We start from the raw sequence: 25,366 nt of genomic DNA, 5'->3' as shown, positions 1-25,366 counted from the left end.
TGGAGAGCACCGCTGTGGGAGAACAGACAGAGCTGTACATAGACTGCATCTCAATAGAGAACAACGGAAAAAGCAACAAGCAGGCTTACGTAGAGGTTGGAATTGGCACACCTCCACAGAAGGTAAAGTTTAAACTAGACACTGGGGCACAGGCCAATACTATTCCCACCGACCTGTTCCGGGCGCTGTTCAAAAATGTGACACTGAAACCAGCAATACACAGACTCACTGAATATGGAGGAGGCGCGCTGAGCGTGAAAGGCACATGCAAACTCAAATGTAAGTACAGAAACAATGCAATGATGCTGGACTTTTACGTCATTGACACAAATGCCCCACCAGTCATGGCAATGAAAACATGCCGTGACCTAAACTTGGTAAAAATAGTGATGGCTGTGAGCGAGGAAAACAATGTCACATCACAGAGCATAATGGATGAGTATGCAGATGTTTTCCAGGGAATAGGAGAGTTCCCAGGCGAGTGCACCTTCCGCGTCACACCAGATGCAACGCCGGTCGTCTGCCCGCCACGCAGAATCCCCATCGCCCTACGCAGCAAACTGAGGGATGAGCCTGACAGCATGGAGAAAGGCGGCATAATCTGTAAGGTAACAGAACCCACAGAATGGGTGAACGCACTCGTCATTGTTGAGAAGCCAAAGACAGGCAAACTTAGAGTGTGTTTAGACCCCAGAGCTCTTAACAAAGTGATACAACGACCTCACTACCCCCTCCCCACGCTGGAGGACGCCACCACAAAGCTCGCTGGAGCTGAGTACTTTAGCGTGTTAGACGCGCGGTCAGGCTATTGGGCCATCAAACTGAGCACTGAATCCTCAATGTTGACGACATTTAACACAGTGTTTGGCAGGTATCGTTTCCTCAGACTGCCATTCGGAATCGTGTCCGCTCAAGACGAGTTCCAGAGACGCGTGGATGAAACATATGAAGGATTGGACGGTGTGACGGCCATAGTGGACGACATACTAGTGTTCGGCAAGACTAAAGAGGAACATGACCAGCGTCTCAGAACGATGCTGAAGCGCACAAGGGAGCGAGGGGTGAGGCTCAACCCCGACAAGTGTCACATATGCGTGTCCGAGGTAAGCTACTTCGGCCACACGCTCTCACACGAAGGCATCAAACCAGACCCACACAAGGTGAAGGCGGTCAAGGACATGCAACCCCCACAGAACAAAGCAGAGCTGGAGACAGTCCTCGGGATGATCAACTACCTCGCCAGATTCGCTCCACACCTCTCACAGATAAACTCACCCCTCAGACAGCTTCTGAAACAGGACAGTGAGTTTGTGTGGGATGCAGTCCATGACAAGGCGTTCCAGGAGATGAAGAATCTCATTACACAGCACCCAGGCCAGTACTCTCATATTTCGACCCGCAGAAAGAGCTGCGACTCCAAGTGGATGCATCCAAAAGTGGCCTTGGGGCTGTCATGCTCCAAGATGGCAAACCAATTGCCTATGCGTCCAAGTCACTCAACAGCACTGAAGAAAACTACGCACAGATAGAGAAGGAGCTCTACGCTGTGGTCTTCGGCTGCAAGAGGTTCCATGAGTACATGTACGGACGAAAAGTGATTGTGGAGTCAGACCACAAGCCTCTGGAGGCAATACTAAAAAAGCCACTGGCAGCAGCACCACCCCGGCTGCAACGGATGATCCTGGCGCTCCAAAAATACGACATCTAAATCATCCACCGCCCCGGTAAGGACATACCGGTGGCCGACACACTGTCACGCAAGTCAATAGAACACCACGACAGTGACCTACAGGAAGGGATGGAGGCCCAAGTGCACACAGTCCTCAGCAACATCCCTGTGAGCGACACAAGACTCACAGAAATCAAGCAGGAAACAGCGCAAGATCCACAGCTCACCGCACTCAGACGAGCCACACTCACTGGCTGGCCAGACACAAAGAAAAAGTGCCCGCCCAGCATCCAGGAATACTCGAACCACAGAGCAGAAATCTCAGAAATGGACGGTATCCTGTTCAAAGGTGAGAGAATCATTGTCCCCCAAAAGCTTCGCAAGGACATGATACAGCGCATCCATGCCAGCCACCTTGGCGTGGAAAAAAGCAAATGCCGAGCAAGAGACTTACTGTTCTGGCCTGGCATGGGGAAACAGATCTAGGATGCGGTAGCAGACTGCAGCATATGCCAAGAACGGCGCAGCGCAAATGCAAAGGAACCAATGATGTCACACACCATACCCGAGCGGCCGTGGCAAGTGATAGGCACAGACCTATTCACATGGAACTCACAGGACTTCATAGTCACTGTGGACTACTACTCCAGATTCTTCGAGCTAGAGAGGCTTTACAGCTGCACCTCATCTGCCGTCATCATGAAGCTGAAAGCAGCAATGGCTCGACACGGAATCCCCGAGACTATCATCAGCGACAACGGTCCGTGCTACAGCTCTGGTGAGTTCCGCAACTTCTCACAGACATGGGGTTTCTCACACACCACCACAAGCCCCCACTACCCACAGAGCAACGGCCTCTCCGAGAAGACTGTCCATACGGCCAAACGCATCCTGGACAAAGCCAAAGCTGAGAACAAAGACCCCTACATGAGCTTACTGGAGTATCGCAACACACCGGTGGACAACCTGAAATCACCGGCACAGCTACTGATGAGTCGGAGGCTGCGGTCCATTCTCCCATCAACAGCAAAACACCTGCAGCCACAGATCGCCAGTCAGGAGGATGTTCACAAAAGGAGAGAGGTATGTCAACAGCGCCAGCAGGCATACTACAACCGAACAGCCAAACCTTTGCCCCACCTGCCCGCAGGCACACCAATCCGCTTCCGGCAGGAGGATGGATCCTGGAGACCTGCAACTGTGGAAAGACCAGCGAACACAGACAGGAGCTACCACATCCAAACCAAAGAAGGTCAGATCTACCAACGCAACCGTCAACACCTGCGACAAAGCAGAGTGAACACTCACACTACACACACACACACTTCACAGCAGACTGTTACCAGCGCTAACAACAACACACAAGCCCATCAGCAAGAGCATGCTGAACCTCCAGACACGAACAATCAGCGACAACCAGACACACAGCCTGGTTACACCACGAGGTCAGGTCGCACGATCAAACCAAGACAAATCCTTGACTTATGAATGTTAAAAAAAAGAGAGAATTGTACACCAACCTGTACTATACCTGCTATGTTTTGAAAAGAAATATTTACAGCGTTCACTTACCTTGTGTACCTACCTGCTGTTTGCAGTTACCAGTAATGAAAATGAAAAAGAAAAAAAAGGATGAAATGTTATTACGGTGTCACGTTTAGACAGTGAAGGAAATGTTTTACACTACTTTGTTGCAGTCCAGTTATATAAGAGTTCCCCTTTCATATTCTTTCTTATTAAGATTGTATTCGCTTATAAACGTGCTCAACGTGGTCTGTATCTCTGCAGAGAAAGCAGCACTTTTCAGAAAAAGGGAGATGTAATATTTGCTAGTAATATTTGATTTGCTAATGTCCCTTACGGCTTTCCGTAGCGCCACAACAAAGTCACGTGATGTACGTAACAACGTCAGTCGGAATCCGGTCGGTGAATAAACACCCAGCACGAGAGAAGTCGTCCTTGCTTTATTAATGTTATAAGTTAACATAGCCAGAGGGCACAGATCATTACAGGGGGGTGGATTGGGCGTAGGTGCACAGGAACCGTACAGCCAATGGGAGAAGGGAACAGGTGCGTGAAGACGGGCAATCAGGGTCACTCAGGTACACGGGCGCAGGTGAACTGAAACAACAATCAGTGGATGGGGATGGGTGCGCCCCGATAACCCAGATCACACACCCATGACAGAAAGGTATTTGTCGGTGATTCGCGTAGTTGACAGCAGTGGCAGTATATTGTCATATGAGAATATCTGCCTTGAATATGATTTGATGGGCACTCGTAAAACGTTTATATCCATAACTAAAGCAATCCCCACTTCTATGTTATGTTTGATGAACTGAATCTTAACTGACACCACACCTGGAATCAAATTCCCAGACAAAACAATTAGGAATGTTTGATTACATCTATTACTCTATTATATTGTTGCGAATTCAGGAGGCAACCACAGGAACTGCCGCGGCCGGGACGCGAACACGTAACGCCCGCACCGCGGGAGACATCGCCGACTGCTCGACTAAAGGATTAGACTCGTCGGCCAGCGGCTAACGTGTCTACTTATCCATGCACGTTACAATATATTACAGAAACTCAATCTCACAACAGTATTTGAAATGTACTATTCAAAGTTTGCGGGCTAAATATTTAAAATTCCCGATAAATCCAAAAGCACAGGAAATCCAATTTAAAATTTTAAATGGAGTGTACCAACCTCGTGATTTGTTACCACAGCGATTTGGAATCGAAACTAATAATTGTGTATTCTGTGTTGATATCTAAACGACCTTATTTGTCCACTGCTTGTATTCTGAAGCATTATGGATTGATATGCCTGACTGATTGTTCCCAAATGTTTTCGAACTTGGAAACTTCTCTCACAAGGATATTATTTATGAACTTGTCATGGACAGCAAAGATTACCTTCTGGTTAACACTATTCTCATCCTTGGAAAATTTTATTTACACATGTCAAAGTATAGGAAAGTGAAACCTAAATTTTGTGTGTTTCATAATGAGTTTCTTTCTTACATAAAATCCCTGAAATTCATGAAAAAGAAGAATACAATGGCACTTTCTAGTATAATAGAAGAATATGATTTACAAAACAAGCCACAGCCCTTAAAGATATTGTTTTCTGTAGTCCATTATCTGAACAACTTATCCTGTTCTCATGGTCGCGGGAGCCAATTCCAGCAGTCATTGGGCGGCAAGCAGGGAGACAACCTGGATAGGCCGCCGCACACACACATTTAGTATGGCCGGTTCACCTGACTTACATGTCTTTGAACTGTAGGAGGAAAGCGGAGCCCCCGCAGGAAACCCACGCAGATACGGGTCGACCCACCAAGGTTGGACTATCCTGGGGCTCGAACCTAGGGCCTTCTTGCTGTAAGGCAACCGCACTAACCACTGCGCCATCGTGCCGACTTGTTTTATGTAATATAATTTGAATCTTTTATCTGCGGTATTTTGTTCTTTTTCATTATATTTTCATGCACCTGTTCCTTTTTGTGTAATGTGAAGATCTCATAGCAAAGCTGTTTGTATATGCAGCTGTTTTCAATTAAAATAAATAAATAAAGACCCGTGTTTATAGTCGGATTAGTAACTTGAGACATGAGAATGGAGTTGGTGTTGAGAGACGACCTGTACGACTGGATTGTTTCATAAGTATTTGACATGAATTGAACGTTTCTCCACACAATACACAAACATCGATCATTTTTCTAGGTGTTTTAGGTCAAGATGACATTGCAGCCAATGCGTTCTGCCTCTTTCGCTCCCCACATGGACTGTTACCAACATGCAACCAAAGCATGTTCCTGTAGAAATCACCGCCTACTCAAATGTGATTGGTCAATACTACTCGGATTAAAATGGAAACCAGAACGCTTCCGATATCAAAATCTTGTCCCCGTGCCCACAAACACACACACGCACACACACACATATATATCAACACAGATACAGGAAAAAAGTTGTAATGCACTTATAACACCATATATATATATATATATATATATATATATATATATATATATATATATATATATATATATATATATATACACTACCGTTCAAAAGTTTGGGATCACATTGAAATGTCCATATTTTTGAAGGAAAAGCACTGTACTGTTCAATGAAGATAACTTTAAACTAGTCTTAACTTTAAAGAAATACACTCTATACATTGCTAATGTGGTAAATGACTATTCTAGCTGCAAATGTCTGGTTTTTGGTGCAATATCTACATAGGTGTATAGAGGCCCATTTCAAGCAACTATCACTCCAGTGTTCTAATGGTACAATGTGTTTGCTCATTAGCTCAGAAGGCTAATTGATGATTAGAAAACCCTTCTGCAATCATGTTCACACATCTGAAAACAGTTTAGCTCGTTACAGAAGCTACAAAACTGACCTTCCTTTGAGCAGATTGAGTTTCTGGAGCATCACATTTGTGGGGTCAATTAAACGCTCAAAATGGCCAGAAAAAGAGAACTTTCATCTGAAACTCGACAGTCTATTCTTGTTCTTAGAAATGAAGGCTATTCCATGCGAGAAATTGCTAAAAAATTGAAGATTTCCTACACCGGTGTGTACTACTCCCTTCAGAGGACAGCACAAACAGGCTCTAACCAGAGTAGAAAAAGAAGTGGGAGGCCGCGTTGCACAACTGAGCAAGAAGATAAGTACATTAGAGTCTCTAGTTTGAGAAACAGACGCCTCACAGGTCCCCAACTGGCATCTTCATTAAATAGTACCCGCAAAACACCAGTGTCAACATCTACAGTGAAGAGGCGGCTGCGGGATTCTGGGCTTCAGGGCAGAGTGGCAAAGAAAAAGCCCTATCTGAGACTGACCAATAAAAGAAAAAGATTAAGATGGGCAAAAGAACACAGACATTGGACAGAGGAAGACTGGAAAAAAGTGTTGTGGACGGATGAATCCAAGTTTGAGGTGTTTGGATCACAAAGAAGAACGTTTGTGAGACGCAGAACAAATGAAAAGATGCTGGAAGAATGCCTGACGCCATCTGTTAAGCATGGTGGAGGTAATGTGATGGTCTGGGGTTGCTTTGGTGCTGGTAAGGTGGGAGATTTGTACAGGGTAAAAGGGATTCTGAATAAGGAAGGCTATCACTCCATTTTGCAACGCCATGCCATACCCAGTGGACAGCGTTTGATTGGAGCCAATTTCATCCTACAACAGGACAATGACCCTAAACACACCTCCAAATTGTGCAAGAACTATTTAGAGCAGAAGCAGGCAGCTGGTATTCTATCGGTAATGGAGTGGCCAGCGCAGTCACCAGATCTGAACCCCATTGAGCTGTTGTGGGAGCAGCTTGACCGTATGGTACGCAAGAAGTGCCCATCCAACCAATCCAACTTGTGGGAGCTGCTTCTGGAAGCGTGGGGTGCAATTTCTCCAGATTACCTCAACAAATTAACAGCTAGAATGCCAAAGGTCTGCAATGCTGTAATTGCTGCAAATGGAGGATTCTTTGACGAAAGCAAAGTTTGATGTAAAGAAAATCTTATTTCAAATACAAATCATTATTTCTAACCTTGTCAATGTCTTGACTCTATTTTCTATTCATTTCACAACATATGGTGGTGAATAAGTGTGACTTTTCATGGAAAACACAAAATTGTTTGGGTGATCCCAAACTTTTGAACGGTAGTGTATATATATCCAAACCGCTTATCCTGCCGTCAGGGTCGCAGGGATGCTGGAGCCTATCTCAGCAGTCATTGGGCGGCAGGCGGGGAGACGCCCTGGACAGGCCGCCTGGCTGGAGTGACTTTAGTGTGTGTATGTGTGTGTGTGTGTAAATATATATATATATAAGATTATATATAATCTTATATATATATATAATCCAGTGAATCAAGTAAATTATTTATGAAACAGTACAAGCCTGTTTCATGCCACAAGCAATCATCAGCTGTCAATAAAGCTACTCGAGGAAAGGACATACCATTTACGTGATGTGCATGACAATATATATATATATATATATATAGGGAGGGGAAGACTTGGACGTTGCCCAGGTTAGCAAGGTTCGCGCCAGGTGTTGGGGAACCAGGGAATCCTGGTGAGAAATGGGTTACTGGAACAAGACATTAATGGACAAGGGCTGAGAACCTAGAACTGATGGAATGCTACTACAGCAGCAGACCCCTTGAGAGGGGCTATATGAAGCAAATGTGGGAACCATGGACCAGTAGGAGGTCTACTTCCACACTGACTCAGAAGCAGCTGACCCATCTATTGTCATGCCAAAATATGACAGGGTGCTTATTTTTGGTGATTTCAATATTCACGTGTTGTCCTTCTCATTCCCTGACATTACATTTTTTTTAGATCTTAACTTTTAAGACATGGGAAAGAGTAGTGAACGCTAGGTTAAGAGGAGAGGTGGGGATTAGAAACAGCAGTCTGGTTTTATGTCACGAAAGAGCACTACAGATACGATGTTTGCTTTGAAAATGTTGATGGAGAAGTATAGAGAAGGTCACAAGGAGTTACATTTTGTCTTTGTGGATTTAGAGAAAGCAAAGAGACGAGGTGTGGTATTGCATGAGGAATTCGGGAGTGGCAGAGAAGTATGGTGCAAGATATGTATGAGGATAGTGTGACAGTGGTGAGGTGTGCAGTTGGAATGACAGATGGGTGGAGGTGGGATTACATCAAGAATTGGCTCTGAGTCCTTTCTTGTTTGTAATGGTGACGGACAGGTTGACGAACGAGATCAGGCAGGAGTCTCTGTGGACTATGATATTTGCGAATGACATTGTGATCTGTAGCGAAAGTAGGGTGCAGGTTGAGGAGAGCCTGGAGAGGTGGAGGTATGCACTGGAGAGAAGAAGAATGAAAGTCAGTAATAGTAGTAATAGACTCTTTTAACCTCATTCAATTTGTTAAAGGGGCCATACCTTCCAAAGGTCACATTTTAGACCATGTACTCTCATCTGGTTTCTCTCCCCGAGAGTCATAATCTGGTAGAACTTGCCCGACTCTTGGTCACATCGTAAAATAGAACGAGGGTGAGCTGGGTCACCATATTTTTTGTTGACCACTATTTTCTTTGATCATTCTGATTGTTTTTTGATTGTCAGTTTGTGCACATTTTTCACGAGTTGATCATCTGTTTGTTAATAAAAAGTCAAACGTATTTTTCGTATCTCTGTGAATTTTTTTGTTAAGTGCGTCAGACATGTTACAGGCCCGACCTCAGCCTCTCAGTGGCTCCTTTGTTCCCTGAAGTCGCTATAGTTGGTTTTGCAGGTTAAATTCTGTGATGCTTGTAATTCATCGTCCTTTAATCCCTCTGTATCCCCCCTCAATACAGATGCGCTGTTAAAGCCATTCAATGAGCAGTGCCTATCCATTCCTGATCAAATTTCCCCGCTTAAAACTAGGAAACAAAAATCAAATAACCTCCCCTGGCTGAACGATCACACTCGTGCCCTTGAAAGACTCTGTAGAAAATCAGAATGACAATAGAAGGTCAACAAGTCCGAATTAGCACAAAAAACCCTTAAAAATCAAATGTTAATTTATCAGAAGACAGTTAAGGATTCAGGATCAATGTAATTCTCTGAACTGATATCTAGAAATAACCACAATCCTAAAGTTCTCTTTAGGGTAATTGGTTGTTATTAATGGTTCCTCCACTTTTTTTTTTTTTAACCTGATGTTGAGTTGTCTGAAAAAAAATCTCACTCATTTGGTAAATAAGGTGGAGAGTGGCGAGTATGAGCTCCCAAATCCAGCCTGGCCCTCACATTCTTTCCATTCCCCGTGTCAATTCTGTCTCGTTTACCCAGTTTCAAACAATTACAATTCAATGTTAGAGAGTACAGTCTCCAATATGAACTCCTCCTGTATCTTAAACCTCATTCCCACTAAGCTGCTCAAGGAGGTATTTTCAACTGTTAGCCCCTTTACTCTGCAAATTCTTAACAATTCTTAGGCCTCTGGTTCTTTTCAAGACAGTTTCAAATATGCCATTGTTTACCCATTGCTGAAGAAACCTAATTTAGATCCCCTGTCCATAAGTAACTACAGACCAATCTCCAAATTGCCTTTTTTATCTACATTCTCTCCCTGTTATATTTTGGATTGATTTTAAAATTGTATTGCTAATTTTTAAGGCCTTAAACGGTCTTACCCCCACTTACATTTCCACTGTATTGACCTGGTATACACCCTCTCGACAACTGAGAGCCACAGATGGAGCCCTGCTAGTTATTCCCAGGTCTTGGTTTTTTACAAAGGGTGATCAGGCGTTTGCTGTTAGAGCCCCCACACTACGGAACTCTCTTCCTGTTGAACTAAGACACACAAAGTCTCTAGCTTCTTTTAAATCTCATCTTAAAACTTTTCTCTTTGTGAAAGCTTTCACAAATCTGTGACATTTGTTTGTATTTATTTATACTGCTTTAATTTTAAATTTTAATTATTTTTGTAACTGTTTTAACAATTGGCTTTCTTTGTGTGTGTGTCATTTTTAACAATTTTATCCTGTTCTGTGAAGCACTCTGTAACCTTGTTTTTAAAAGTACTATATAAATAAAGATTATTATTATTATTATTTAATGGGCGGCATGGTGGCACAGTGGTTAGCGCGGTCACCTCACAGCAAGAAGAAGAAGACCGTGGAGAGATATTACTCAGTTAGCAGAGGTGCAGTTAAGGTGTGATGAACGACAGACCCTGGTTGAAGAAATACAGCAAGCTGTCCATAGATGAGGCCCTGGAAACTGCCTAAACAAAGGCTAACAGCTCTGGCCACCAGGCTGGAGAGATACACTAGAAAAGCAGAAACCAAAAGAGTAAATGGCCTGTTCCTCAAAGAACGATCCAAAGTGTACTCCCAGCTGTGCTCCCAGAGTAACAAAGGAACAACATCAGAACCACCCAGAGCAGAGACTGAATGATAATGGAAGGATATATGTGAAAAGAAGGCATCACACAACACCAATATTGGCCCAGTGGCTGGTGGACCTAAGAGCAGACCACTGCAATATCACAGAACAGATCCGAAAAAAATCGCAATCGATGTTAAATAATTCTATGAAAATGTATATAGTAAAGATAATGAAACTAATTCATCAGTTTTTGTTTTTTTGTCATCCATCAAAAAAAAGAAAAAAAAAGCGACGCATATCACTGACAGCTCTAGAGAAATAGGGGATCAGGAAATATCCTTGGAAGAACTTAAAAAGAACTTATCAAAGTTAAAAGACAACAAATCCCCAGGGAATGACAGCCATACCAGCAAGTTTTACAAGAAGTTTCAAGACAATGTGGCAGAATTTTTAGTATGTGTGTTTAAAGAGTCCATTGACATAGACTTCCTGCAACTATGGCTCAAAGTCTAATTACTCTGTTACTTAAATCTAATAAATATTGTTTAATTCTTGATAATTTGAGACCAATAACCCTAATTAATGATGATGCAAAACTATTGGCACTCATTTTTGCTCAGAGGCTAAAGCCTTGTCTAGAAACAATTATAGATTATTGTGAATCTGGTTTTATGCGAGGGAGGCATATCAGTAATAATATTCAATTAATCCTAGATTTGATTGATTATAATGAATACATCACAGACAATAGTTGTATTTTATTTGTAGACTTATATAAAGTGTTTGATTCTGTCAGTCACAATTTTATGTATGATGAAATGGATTTTTTTTTGTGGATTTGGACCCTATTTTAAGTATACAATACAAACTATGCATAACGAAGGTAATAGAACAGTTAAACTGTCTTTTGGCACCATCCCTAGATTTAACATCTCCAAAGGTATAAAACAAGGTCACCCCGTAGCCCCCTTTCTTTTTGGTCAGTTACATTGTTGATGACATTACATATTAATAACGATGCTTTTAAAGCCATACAAATATCAGATACAGAGATCAAATGTATACCCAGCTAGCAGATGATATTACAATTTGTCCAAGAAATGAGGGAGAGATAAAAAACAAACAATAGATTGCCTTGCTATTTTTTTTATTTTTTCTAAGGTATTAGGTCTTACTTTAAATATTTTTTTTTTTAAAAGTGAACTGTTTATACTGAAAGAAAAACCCAATCAGTCAAATGAAGTAGTAGGTATTCCAATTAAAGAACACCTTTCATATCTGGGCATTAAGATTTGCAAAAATCAAATAGCAAGAACAGACCTACATTTAATTCCCCTAACAGATAAAATACAAAATATATTTAACATGTAGTTGTTGAGAGATTTATCACCCAGAGGTTGTATTTTTTTTATCTAAAAGTGAAGGTTTATCTCGCTTGGTTTATTCTGCTTTGGTATTAGATGCTCCAAAATCTTTTGTCAGGAAAGTTGACTGCCTGTTATTTAAGTTTATTTGGAAAAAATAAGATGCATTATCATTTTTTCCCTTTAGATTTCCCCCCCTTATTCTCCCTAATAGTACTTGGCGCTTAAGCATATCAGCTCCTTCACGCCTCAGGGCGCATACGCTTCCGATGGCCTTACGGTCGCCCCATCCCACTTCTGACACCAATGTAGCGAATTCGGGGGACAACGCAACCACAGGAACTGCCGCGGCCGGGAAGCGAACACGTATCGCCCGCACCGCAGGAGACATCGCTAACCGCTCGACTAAAGGGTCAGACCCGCCAGCCAGCGGCCAGCGTGTCTTCTCATCCATGCACGTTACAATACAATACAATTGTGAATTGGAGTTAAGGTGGCAGTGATGTGAATTTTAGTTACTACGTTAGAGTGTTTTGAGTATTATATATGACGCGCTTTCGGTTGCACTTACACTCACTGGCCACTTTATTAGGTACACCTTGCTAGTACCAGGTTGGACCCCCTTTTGCCTTCAGAACTGCCTTAATCCTTCGTGGCATAGATTCAACAAGGTACTGGAAACATTCCTCAGAGAGTTTGGTCCATATTTACATGATAGCATCACGCAGTTGCTGCAGATTTGTCGGCTGCACATCCATGATGCGAATCTCCCGGTCCACCACATCCCAAAGGTGCTCTATTTGATTGAGATCTGGTGACTGTGGAGGCCATTTGAGTACAGTGAACTCATTGTCATGTTCAAGAAACCAGTCTGAGATGATTCGAGCTTTATGACATGGTGCGTTATCCTGCTGGAAGTAGCCATCAGAAGATGGGAACACTGTGGTCATAAAGGGATGGACATGGTCAGCAACAATACTCAGGTAGGCTGTGGCGTTGACACGATGCTCAGTTGGTACTAAGGGGCCCAAAGTGTGCCAAGAAAATATCCCCCACACCATAGCACCACCACCACCAGCCTGAACTGTTGATACAAGGCAGGATGGATCCATGCTTTCATGTTGTTGACGCCAAATTCTGACCCTACCATCCGAATGTCGCAGCAGAAATCGAGACTACTCAGACCAGGCAACGTTTTTCCAATCTTCTATTGTCCAATTTTGGTGAGCCTGTGCGAATTGTAGCCTCAGTTTCCTGTTCTTAGCTGACAGGAGTGGCACCCGGTGTGGTCTTCTGCTGCTGTAGCCCATCTGCCTCAAGGTTCGACGTGTTGTGCGTTCAGAGATGCTCTTCTGCATACCTCGGTTGTAATGAGTGGTTAATTGAGTTACTGTTGCCTTTCTATCAGCTCGAACCAGTCTGGCCATTCTCCTCTGACCTCTGGCATCAACAAGGCATTTTTGCCCACAGAACTGCCGCTCACTGGATATTTTCTCCTTTTCGGCCCATTCTCTGTAAACCCTAGAGATGGTTGTGTGTGAAAATCCCAGTAGATCAGCAGTTTCTGAAATACTCAGACCAGCCCGTCTGGCACCAACAACCATGCCACGTTCAAAGTCACTTAAATCCCCTTTCTTCCCCATTCTGATGCTTGGTTTGAACTGCAGCAGATCGTCTTGACCATGTCTACATGCCTAAATGCATTGAGTTGCTGCCATGTGATTGGCTGATTAGAAATTTGCGTTAACGAGCAATTGGACAGGTGTGCCTAATAAAGTGGCCGGTGAGTGTATATGGTAAGGCTTACTTGAAATACCGTAGATAATTTAAATTGGTTACAGAAACTGTTGTGCAACAGAAACCTTATGTTTTCAGTTATTTTCATTCATGTATTCAGATGTTTTCAGGTTTATGAGTACGGAACATTAAGTTACCTGATAATGTTACATTACAGAAGGAAAATGTTTAAGGCCGCTTAGGCTAAATTAAGTCATAATGAGATAGTATTTCCATGAGTAACGGGGGAGATGTTGTGTTTGTGAACACTACATTCCATCGCCACTGGGTAGCACTGTGAGACGATGGATGGCGGAGAAAGACTGCTGTAAGGTGACAGAAGAAGAACGAGAGCGAGGACAGAAAGTTGGAAGAAAGCTGGTTGGTGCTAAATAACAGTTCGTTCGTCTCCTGTGATTCACTCACCAACATAACAAACTCCTCATGCAAAATTTTTTTGGAATTCTCAATTTGAAAACGTTGACTTGAATGTAGTATAGACCTTTTGTGTCATCACCAACAAAGTTAAAGATATTTATTTCAAAATAATTGATCTTGTTTATCCAACAAATCAGACACTTAAAAATGCAAACGTGATATTGATGTAAAATGGATTTTTGTGATTATGCTGTTGAAACAACTTTACACTTATTTCATCTTATTATAGAGGAGATTTTCTTAATGAGGGGAGGATATCAGCTTTGATCGATGCAATGTCTATCTATGGTCGGACTTTCCGAAATCTCTTTATTTTATATGGTACATTTTATATACACAAATGCAGATGGGCAAGTAAAAGACCACATATTGTTCAATTCAAGATGGACAAGTATTATTTCGAATCCTTGCGAAATGTTAAAAACAAAAAAGCCATTAAGACTGAAAATATATGATGTCTTTGTGTATTTTGTTTACACGTTTTTATTTGGTTTGTTTCTTTTTTTACTGTCCCCTGCTGTATTGTTTATAATTGTTGTTTTTTTACGTTTATGTTTTCTCTGGAATCTATCCATCCATCCATTGTCTTAACCGCTTATCCTGCTCTCAGGGTCGCGGGGATGCTGGAGCCTATCCCAGCAGTCATTGGACGGCAGGCAGGGAGACACCCTGAACAGTCCGCCAGCCAGGCTATCACAGGGCTTTGTAATGCTCTTCTGAATTGGATTTAAATAAAGTTTTGTTAAAAAAACAAAAACAAAATGAAAACAAATCTAATTAGCTGCCATCACGTTTTTGGCTGACGCCCTTCCGTTGTGGGGCTACGCTTTTATAAACACCTGGAACACAACGCCGTGCAATCAAGATATAAATGTGCTTCTTACATCTTGTTTCATAAGCGCTTTTGTGTTGAGAAATGTGGATACCATGAAAAGAAAGCGTTAAAATGGGAACTAACGGTGAGGAAAACACAGTAAAGCGTCTTATAACGCCGCGATCGGGTTACTATTACAGTGAATGGATGGCGAGAGCAGTTGCTCGTGTTTACATTGGGTTAGTTGAAAGTCCGGTGCGTCTGTGCCTTTGCGCGGCCGTATCAGACGCTGAGGGGCGTGACAAAGCGTCTGTATATGACGACCTGGGAATGGGGACTGGTTAGTGCGCCAGGCGTGTCCCAGTGCGGAGGCTCATACAAGTTACGCATTTAAGGGAAATAGAAAGTAAGTCTGATCTGCACATATTACTGACGGCTACATAGGTAGGTACTTTCTCTTTTTTTGTATTTCAGTCAAAGACGGACAGACAATTCCCTATAAAATGCCAAGTAGCGAAAGAGAATACAAGGTTTATTAATTAGATTATATTGTTTTATTAACCACACGGCCAAGGCCGGTGGAATTTGTTTTCGGTACACGTTAAACTCTGCAGCACAATAGGCATACATACACAGCAGACATGCCACATATTATCACGAAAAATACAGATACACAATCGCAGAAACAAACATATTACACACAACAATTAACTGACTGGTAGTATACATGCCAGTGATGTGTGAGGAGGGGACTACAGGGAGGAATTCAGAGTCATGATGGCTAGGGAGAAAGCTGTTTGTGAAGCGTTTAGTCTTAGTGGAAATAAGTGACCTGTAGCGCCACCCTGAGGGAAGGAGCCGGAAGAGGTGATGAGCAGGGTGTGAGGGGTCGGAGATGATCTTCTTTGCTCGCTTTACAGTGAGGGGAGTGTGGGTTGCCTATGATTTTGGATGCCTTGTTGACAATCCGCTGCAGTCCACCCCCCCCCCCCGTGTTTGACTGTCCTTGCCACCGTACCATACTGTAATAGAAGATGTTATGATGGACTCGATAATGGCTGAGTAAAACAGAACGAGAAGTTGATGTTTGATCCGGTATTTTTTAAGCTTCCTAAAGAAGAAAAGTAGTCGTTGAGCTTCTGCAATGACACAAAGACACAAAACGAGATATAATAATTTCCTCTTTTTTTCTTTCAACTCAATTTTATTGTGTGCATTTTAGCTGCAAGCCTAGGTCTGCAGCCCCACTGTACACATCTGTTTAATTTTTAAATACAATGTAGACAGTAACCTATCTAGCATACAAGGCCAACGTCGGTGCGGAAGGCCCATGTGGAAAGTACGTAAAAGCAGATCCGCACATGCAAACTATTGTATCTTTACACTCATTTTATCGAGTCACCACAATGAAAACATCACTTCACTTTAAATTTCACTAAAAGCCCAAATGTTTATAGCAAACCTCTGAGCCAGGTTTGAAATAAACTTTTTTTTTTGGTTGAGACATCAACCACTGAGTCGATTTTGGGTGACAGGGTGGTCTAGTTTCACTTTACACACAATGAAAGCAGTTTTCAGTCTTCATGTGTGGACATTTTGTCTTCCTCCAGTTTTACTTTCTTTCCACATTTCAAAACCTCTAGTTGTATTTGAAACATTGGACAACTATGGACCTATTGTCCATTGTGTTACAATGTCTGTTATGTTTTTTAAACATTATTGAATGATATCAAAGTTACAAAAAATATAACACAGACAACAAAGCTGACGGATTACAGGACATTAGAAAGAATAGATGACAGACAGGATATAGAAAAATAATTTAAATGTTCATAGGTGTGAAGTGTTATTAGGACCTCTGGACCAGCCTAATAGGAAAGATGCCAGTCCACCAAAAGATGTTAGAAAGTTAAAAATTCGTAGCTTTATATTATTAAATCAATATCAATGATTTCTGACCTTTTTTGTACTATGATGCAACCAAAGCAGCAATAGAATATTTAACTGTTAACTGTTGAACAGGAACTATGGTGAACTGCTGTGGTCTACTTAGTGCCAAGAAGGAGCCAGGTAATATCAACCCCTCTGAGTTTCATTTATTCACATTTCTCCCCTGATTCCTGTCATAATCAGCCTTTTATCCTTGAAGAAAAAAAAAATCAAAATTCATGAGGGGCTAAAATATTTACTTGTGCCTCGTTGTAAAGATAATTTTTAAACCATAAGTGCACCAGTGTACCAGTCTTGGAAGTTGAATAGCATGATTAAATAAGGCTTAATAAAGATTGTGTTTTGTTTAATTGTTTACATTCCATTTTCATCTTTTTATATTAGTGTAACAGTGGTGCATGTTTGTGGGGACTTGTGCTTATGTATTTTTGGTCCAAGTGTGTAAAGTACAAGGGACTTTGTGTGGCAGGGTGGGGCTTTTCCAATCACCTTTTAACTTGAATATATGTGACTTGAAGGTTAAAGGAAAAAATAATGATGAAACATCATCATCAGAGTCAACATTGATCATGAAACCTTTGTCCTTATCCAAATCCATATTAAGGCAAGCACAGTACACGCAATAAATCTTTGTTGATCATCATCTTTGTCCTTCCTCTTGTCTCTCTGTCAGTTCCTCTTAAGGGCATTGGGGTGGAGGTGGATGTCAAGGACCATGTGGCCACTGTTACCTCCACTCTGCAGTATGAGAATAAAGAGGAGAGCCCAATAGAGGCTGTCTTTGTTTTTCCTTTACCTGGAGATGCTGCCATCTGTCATTTCAGTGCCAAGATTGGACAAGCAGAGGTTGTGGCCAAGGTGCAGGAGAAACAGAAGGTAAGCTAGAGAATAGAGGGAGCTGGGAAACAGTTTGACATAGTCTAAGTCCTAAGAGAGATTTTGAAGAACGGTTTTCAAATCCACATATTCCTTAAAAAAATGTGAAAAGCTTCTTTGTTTGAAACACAACCAATATCAATCAGAATCAGAATCATCTTTATTTGGCAGTGTATGTTTGCACATACATGGAGTTTGACTCCAGTTTGGTAGCTCTCAATGTACTTACATAGAATAGTAACACAGCAATCTTCAGGAATGTATACAGGGAATGACTATATACAGGTGAAACGAGAAGGCAATTATGCAGTGGTGCAGAGTGTAAAGATGCTGGAGCAAATATGTTAGCAGGTTAGTTGTATACATGAGGTAGGTGGACATGACAGAATATGCATGTATACATACAATATACAGTATATACAGCATGCTTAGATTTATTATGACAATGTTAAGTGTTCATCAGTGACAGCCTGCAGAAAGAAACTGTTCTTGTGTCTTTTTTTTTTTTGGTAACCACATATCAACCCACATATGTCTGTTGCTCAGGCCCGTGAAGAGTATGATGATGCATTGAGCTCTGGCCAGCAAGCATTCCTACTGGAGGAGAGTGAGCAGAGTCCAGATATTTTCTCTCTGAGTGTAGGCAGTCTTCCTCCAGGAGAGAGTGCCTCCATCAGGCTGCAATATGTCACTGAGCTGGCTGTGCAGGCCGATGAGGGGCTGAGATTCTGTCTGCCCGCGGTGCTCAACCCTCGCTACCAACCTCAGGGTGAGGAAAACAGCCAACTACTCTTACTATAAACTGTCAAAGCTAAAATATATGATTCTGGAGAAGTACACAACCAAAAAAAACACCCCCCTCTCTTCATCCTCCTTCCCTCCCATATCCCTTTCCTATATACCAGCTTCATGTGCGTACATGAGTTTATCCGTCATAATTGGCAAAACTCATATTGTTTTGATAATTTATCCATGCATCATCTCTTAGTTGCACCAACATTGTTGTTGTGAAGCTCTTTTGCACTTACAGATGAAGTATTTATAAGGATGTAGATTGCAATTTTAAAACACTAGCACTTAGTCTCACCACAAGATCCATTGTACTTTTAGGTCAAGTGTAAAGCTCTCGGTTTCCAAAGCACTAGCACCTTGTGTGATCACCTCTGACCAAGTTCTGTAATATTGCTATAAAGAGAGTATAATGTTTCACAGTTTATAATCTATGCGTGTAAAAACATTATTTTTACATAGTTACACCAACATTGGGCCCGGTTCATGAATTGGTGTCTAGCTTCAGGGTTTACCCCGGGTTTCGATGAGACAAGCTTGAGGACTAAAAACTTCCAAAAACTGGTATATAGGACAAACTTTATGCATTAGATCATTGCTCCAGTGAAGTAGTTTTTTTTTCTATACGTTATAGGTGAAGTAGATTGCTATTTCCCTTTAGCCAAGGTAGACAAGCCAACTTTAAACAGAGCTTCATTTCAGAGCTACCGAGCATGCATGTCAAATGGCATGCACACTTTGACAGCCAGTTGGTCTGCCCCTTCTCTTTGAGCTTCTCTGATTGGTTTGAAGGGCAAGACTCACTGTGGAATAACTGCACTACTACTGCACTGGTCTATGAAATTGACTCGTAGTAGACTTTTAGTCAGTTTGTCCATGTCAAGATAAGTTCGTGAGTGAACTTCAAACAAAAAAAATCTTACATACAAAGTTTTAAGTTTTAGCTCAGTGCAACTAAGAAAAACTATGAAGGCATGAGTTATTTAGGTAATAATGGAGTCAGTTAATGTATGGCAACATGCACTGGCAATGGACCGTTCTTGAGATATTATTTTCTTAATACCGCTTTGGTATTTCTAATTTCTGTTTTTTTTTCTTCTTCCAAGGGAGTGAAGGTGGCAGTGTAAGTGGTGGCAGTGCTCAGGTAACCTCTGTGCCAGCTTGTCTTGTGTCCTACAGTCTAACCTTCTCTGCTCGAGTATCCGCTCCACGGCCCATTGCTAAAGTGGAGTCCAATTGCTCCTTAGACCCAATCCAGTACCTCAATGCAGAACAAACCCAGGCCACGGTAGTGTATACATTTTAATCTGCCCATGTGTATGTGTTACTGTGTTTATATGATGTATTCCAAAGAAAAGAACAAGACATTTGGTGTTGTAATGTATACTAAAGGACAGTTTTTTGTTAACTGTAGGTCAGCCTGGCTGCAGGACACAAGTTTGACAGAGATGTAGAAATATTCGTTTACTACAAAGACTCCCATCAGCCCGCAGCTACAGTTGAGGCAGGACAGTCCTCTGCCAAACCTGGTCAGTCTAATCAATGAACTGTTGTTTCTTTTCCGAGAGGTGATGTCACCTTTATCTCAGATAAATATGAGTTAATTAGTACTTTAATGGTTAGTCATGTCTACATCCTCCCCTCACTGTTATCTTCCAGGTTCTCTGATGGGTGACCCAGTGGTCATGCTGAGCCTGTATCCTGAGTTCCCCAAGGCTGCAATGTCTTCACACATCTCATGTGGAGAATTCATATTCTTAATGGATCGTTCTGGAAGTATGGGATGCGCCATGGACAGCAGCCGCGGACAGGGTCAGACTCGCATTGACAGTGCCAGGGTACTTAGCTTAGTGCTTATTCTCTAGTATAAAATACCTTTAACTCCCTTCTTTAAATCAGTCCATCTTTAATCATTATTTTAAATATTTTGATTCCTTCCATCTTAGGATACTTTGTTGCTCCTGTTGAAGAGTTTGCCTGTGGGCTGCTATTTTAACATCTATGGTTTTGGTTCCAATTATAATCATATCTTCCCGTAAGTGACTCTCCCATATTTGATTCAGATAAAGTTTTTTTTGCATTTTTCGATGTAACCTGTTTTTGTGTGTATGATCGAGTACTAGTGGGGATCTTCACATGCGTGTTTATGATGGTAGTAAGAGTGTGGAGTATAGCCAGAAAAGCATTGATGACGCTCTAAAGGAGGTTGAGAAAATGGATGCTGACATGGGGGGAACAGAGATCCTTCAGCCCCTCAAACATATCTTCAGTCAGCCAGGCCTTCCCAGTCAGCCAAGACAAGTAAGACACATACAATTTTACAGAGGTTGTTGAATCATCTGTTACTCGACAAATTTTTAATGTCTTTAAACATCATAAGCAAATCTGCTCTTAGCTTTTTATGACTCTGAATCATGATTGTTTAAGACTCTATTGCTGGTACAATGTACTTCTCATGTTCTGCAACAGAGTTTCAGTGTTAGCCAATCTCAAACGAACAGCCTTGTTCAAAATGTAAACATGCCGCTCCTTTCTGGTTATATTTGATCTGAAACATCCTTAAACAACTGTCATAGTATTATGTTGATGCTACACAAGCTGCACATTTCAGAGCTTGATGCGTTGACTCTCCTGTCTTCTTTGATCTCCATAGCTGTTTATCTTTACTGATGGTGAGGTGCAGAACACCAAAAACGTTTTAGATCTGGTGAAGAGGAATTCAGGTTCTCACAGGTGGAGCCACCAATATGCATGCAAAAATAGATATGTCCAGCAATTCAAGAGATTATCCCTTGTCCTCACATCTGTGTGTATGTGTTTAAAACAAATTAACACCATAGGTGTTTCTCTTTTGGAATTGGGGAAGGAGCCAGCTCTGCTCTCATCACTGGGATGGCAAAAGAAGGAGGAGGCCATTCCCAGTTCATCACAGGAACTGACAGAATGCAGCCTAAAGTAAGACAAGAAAATGACGAGAACGTTATCATTGCATTTCTCTGACTTAGAGCAGTTATTTACAGTGACCAGTGAACATACTGTTTGATGAAAGGGGTGGTTATAAGAAAGCGTGAACAATCCCAAAACCTTTTTCAATCTTCCCTTTCTAAACTTTCATACCCCAGGTGATGCAGTCACTTGGATTTTCCCTACAGCCAGCCGTGGTGGATATCTCAGTGACATGGGATCTACCAAAAGGAGTCTCTGTGACTACTCTTTCTCCACCAATCACGACACTTTTCCAGGGTCAAAGGTCACTGGTTTATGCCCAGCTCACTGGAGAGGTAGGAATGCCATTTGTTGGGAAAATACATACAGTTTAGCAAACGTGATTTTTGAAGTAAACAGCCTCCTGTACTAAAATGTTTGCTGTCAGGTTTGGAAGCATATAGTGCTCCAAACCTATGCTATAGTGTAATGCACAGTAATAAAACAACACGCATGAGAGACTGCTTGCAAGTTATCAATCTGGATCAAAACCAGATCGAAGGAAGTTTGTTAGTGTCTCTAGACATCACAGAATGAGGGTCTGGTAGCAAGCTGCCTTTATTCTTAACTTATCCCGATATTTAAGAAACTGTCAGAGCAGTGGTGCAGCGGCAGGCTGATTTGCACCAAGGATAAATTGGGATCAATATCAGAAAGATCTTGAATAGCAGTCAAGGATCAGGAGTTAAAAGTCCAACTTCTCCCCCAGATCTGAGCCCATCTTGACCCACTGCATAATTTTGAAAAATGCTAAAAATTAGAGGGGAAGCAGGGAGGGGCTGAGGAGAGGGGGCCCCGCTTCACATCCAAGCCCGACCAACCCAGTTGTGCAGTGGCGTTTCTACAGCTGCACAAGTCTGAACTATTGTGCCAAAACTGAAAAATTAAGAAATAATATAACTATAAATTGAGAGAAATTCAAAAGGTTGGTAGAAAATGTAATGAAAGTGATAAAAGTGCAAGGTTAGCGAGGCTAGCAAAAACAACGTAAACTCCTGTGAATGACGAGTCTCAATCAGCATATATTTGATAATGAGCGTGGTTTCTCAGACTCACAGTGAAGGGCGGGGGCTGGTGGAAGTGGGTCACCCACCTCTGATTAGAAGGTGTTAACTTCCGGGGTTCGCGCCCCGGTCTCGTCAGATCCGACTATGGCCAGACTCGATGAAGCAGCAATCATTGGCAAGGCTGTCTTCGGAAGGGGGGCGGAGTCGGCTTGTGTTCATCACGTGAATGTGTCTCTGTGTGTGTCGGAAAAAACAGTGGTTCGGCCTGAAGTCGCCTTGTCACGAAAGTGGGGAGGCGGTCTCCTTCGAGACTGCCGGCCGGAGAGATGCAGTTGGCGAATGCATGCAGTACGAGGGTGGGTGTTTGAATTAAAATAGGGATCAATTGGCCACTAAATTGGGAGAAAAAAATTGAAAAATCAGAAATAAATTAAAAAAAAAGGTGTTAACTTTCTTTTTTTATATAAATTTAATGACGTAGATAAGTCCCAACTGGTCGACTTAAGCCAGTGTTTGCCTTGCAAGGTTCAGGGCTGATTTAAAAGAGAAAATGGCATGTGTTGAGCAATTTTCAACCCAGTTTTTATAGATTTGGTAAGAAATGCCAATATTAACACTAGCATTGATGTGTTTCATCAGAGTACAGTCATATAATGTAGTTTTCAGCTCAAAAAACACACAAGTGTGCAGTACTTTTTTAAACAAATCGATTTAAAAAAAAGCCTGGCACAGAGTTAAAATGAGAGAAAGAAAACTGAGGTATAGACAGAGGTAACAGTTAGTACTAACTGAAGATGTGCATGGTTTCACAAGACAAGAGCGATACAAACACTGCAGTTGATAAAATATGGAGGAATAGTTGTGAATGATAGACATCAATAACATTAGAATTATTAAAGGCTATACAAGTCTGTTTGAATATTAATGACCGATGATATTGACATGAAACATAAACATAAGACCTGGTGTACGTACTGTGATTTGCATGAATACTCATTCATTCATCATCAGCCGCTTCACTGGGGTCGGGTCGCGGTGGCAGCAAACTAAGTAGGGCAGTCCAGACATCCCTCTCCCCAGCAATGCCCTCCAGCTCCTCCTGGGGGATCCCAAAGCGTTCCCAGGCCAGATTGGACATGTAGTCCCTCTAGCGAGTTCTGGGTCCACCCCGAGGTCTCCTCCCAGTTGGCTGTGCCCGGTAAACCTCCAAAGGAAGGCACCCAGGAGGCATCCTAATCAGATGCCCGAACCACCTGAACTGGCTCCTTTCAATGCGAAGAAGCAGTGGCTCTACTCCGAGCTCCTCACCCTATCTCTAAGGCTGAGCCCAGACAACCTACGGAGGAAACTAATTTCAGCTGCTTGCATCTGTGATCTCACCCTTTCGGTCACTACCCAAAGCTCATGACCATAGGTGAAGGTTGGAACGAAGACTGACTAGTAAATTGAGAGCTTTGCCTTCTGACTCAGCTCCCTCTTCACCACAACGGTCAGGTACAATGTCCACATTACTGCTGATGCTGCACCAATCTGCCTGTCAATCTCCTGCTCCATCCTACCCTCACTTGTGAACAGGACCCCGACATACTTGAACTCCTTTACTTGAGGCAACAACTCATCCCCAACCAGGAGGGAGCAATTCACCATTTTCCGGTAGAGAACCATGGCCTCAGTCTTGAAGGTGCTGACTCTCATCCCAGCCATTTCACACTCAGCTGCAAACTTCCCCAGTGCACACTGGAGGTTGCGTTCTGATGAAGCCAACAAAACCACATCATCTGCAATTATGAGGTTCCCAAAACGGACACACTCCTCGCCTTGAGATCCTGTCCATGAATATCACAAACAGAATCGGAGACAAGGGACAACCTTGGCGGAGTCGACACCCACCAAAAACGTGTTTGACTTTGTGCCGAGAATGTGGGCACAGCTCTCACTTTGGTTATACAAGGACCGGATGGCTTGTAGCAACTGCCCCGGTACCCTATACTCCCGCAGTACCCCCCACAGAGTGCCCCGGCGTACACGGTTGTAAGCCTTCTCCAAGTCCACAAAACACATGTAGACTACCTCGTCAAACTCCCGTGCCCCCCTCAGCACTTCCCCAAAGGTAAAGAGTCGGTCCCTTGTTCCACAGCCAGGACGGAATCCACATAGTTCCTCGTGGATCCCAGGTTCGACAATCGGTCAGAGCCTCCTTTCCAGCACCCTAGAGTAGACTTTCCCAGGGAAGCTGAGCAATGTGATGCCCTGATAATTGGAGCACACCCTCCGGTCCCCCTTTCTGGATATGGGAACCACCACCCCAGTCTGCCACTCCACAGATACTATCCCCGACCTCCACGTGACACTGAAGAGGCATGTCAACCAAGACAGCCCAACAATGTCCAGAGCCTTCAGCATCTTGGGGTGAATCTCATCCACACCCAGCGCCTTGCCACCGAGGAGCTTTTTAGCTACTTCAGAGACCTCTGCCAGGGATATGGGTGGGGCTTCCTCTGAGTCTTCAGACTCTACCTCCTCCACATGTTAGCTGGGTTCAGGAGCTCCTCAAATTGTTCTTTCCACCACTCGACAACATCCCCAGTCTGGGTCAACAGTTCCCCTCCCCGGCTGAACACAGCCTGAGTCAAGCCCTGCTTCCCCTTCTTGAGTCGCCGGAGGGTTTGCCAGAACTTCCTTGAGACCAACCGAAAGTCCTCCTCCAAAGCCTCGCCAAACTCCTCCCACACCCGAGTTTTTGCTTTCGCGACCGCTGAAGCGGCAGCCCTTCTGGCCTCCCGGTACCTGTCTGCTGCTTCAGGAGACCCCTGGGCCAA

The 25,366-nt window shown here is 42.8% G+C and overlaps 1 protein-coding gene across 3 annotated transcripts in view; it reads left to right on the top strand.

Moving 5' to 3' along the window:
* The first annotated feature begins 15,312 nt into the window (after positions 1 to 15,312).
* Positions 15,313 to 25,366, top strand: part of LOC130115525 (von Willebrand factor A domain-containing protein 5A-like) — a 42,517-nt gene continuing 32,463 nt past the window's right edge. For 2 of the 3 annotated variants that reach the window (XM_056283222.1, XM_056283219.1), the window contains exons 1-12: positions 15,313 to 15,384; positions 16,963 to 17,010; positions 17,564 to 17,766; positions 18,313 to 18,535; positions 19,662 to 19,843; positions 19,970 to 20,084; positions 20,215 to 20,393; positions 20,502 to 20,590; positions 20,712 to 20,856; positions 21,209 to 21,288; positions 21,396 to 21,510; positions 21,678 to 21,836. In XM_056283222.1, coding sequence (XP_056139197.1) covers positions 16,968 to 17,010; positions 17,564 to 17,766; positions 18,313 to 18,535; positions 19,662 to 19,843; positions 19,970 to 20,084; positions 20,215 to 20,393; positions 20,502 to 20,590; positions 20,712 to 20,856; positions 21,209 to 21,288; positions 21,396 to 21,510; positions 21,678 to 21,836 — 1,533 coding nt within the window. In that variant the 5' untranslated portion in view covers positions 15,313 to 15,384; positions 16,963 to 16,967. The remainder of the gene's footprint in view (positions 15,385 to 16,962; positions 17,011 to 17,563; positions 17,767 to 18,312; positions 18,536 to 19,661; positions 19,844 to 19,969; positions 20,085 to 20,214; positions 20,394 to 20,501; positions 20,591 to 20,711; positions 20,857 to 21,208; positions 21,289 to 21,395; positions 21,511 to 21,677; positions 21,837 to 25,366) is intronic. The other variant, XM_056283220.1, reaches the window with a different exon arrangement.

The sequence above is a fragment of the Lampris incognitus genome, chromosome 7 (assembly GCF_029633865.1).
Source record: "Lampris incognitus isolate fLamInc1 chromosome 7, fLamInc1.hap2, whole genome shotgun sequence".
Taxonomy (NCBI): domain Eukaryota; kingdom Metazoa; phylum Chordata; class Actinopteri; order Lampriformes; family Lampridae; genus Lampris; species Lampris incognitus.
Note: the sequence above shows the minus strand (reverse complement) of the source record. Positions and strands in the feature narration are given on the sequence as shown.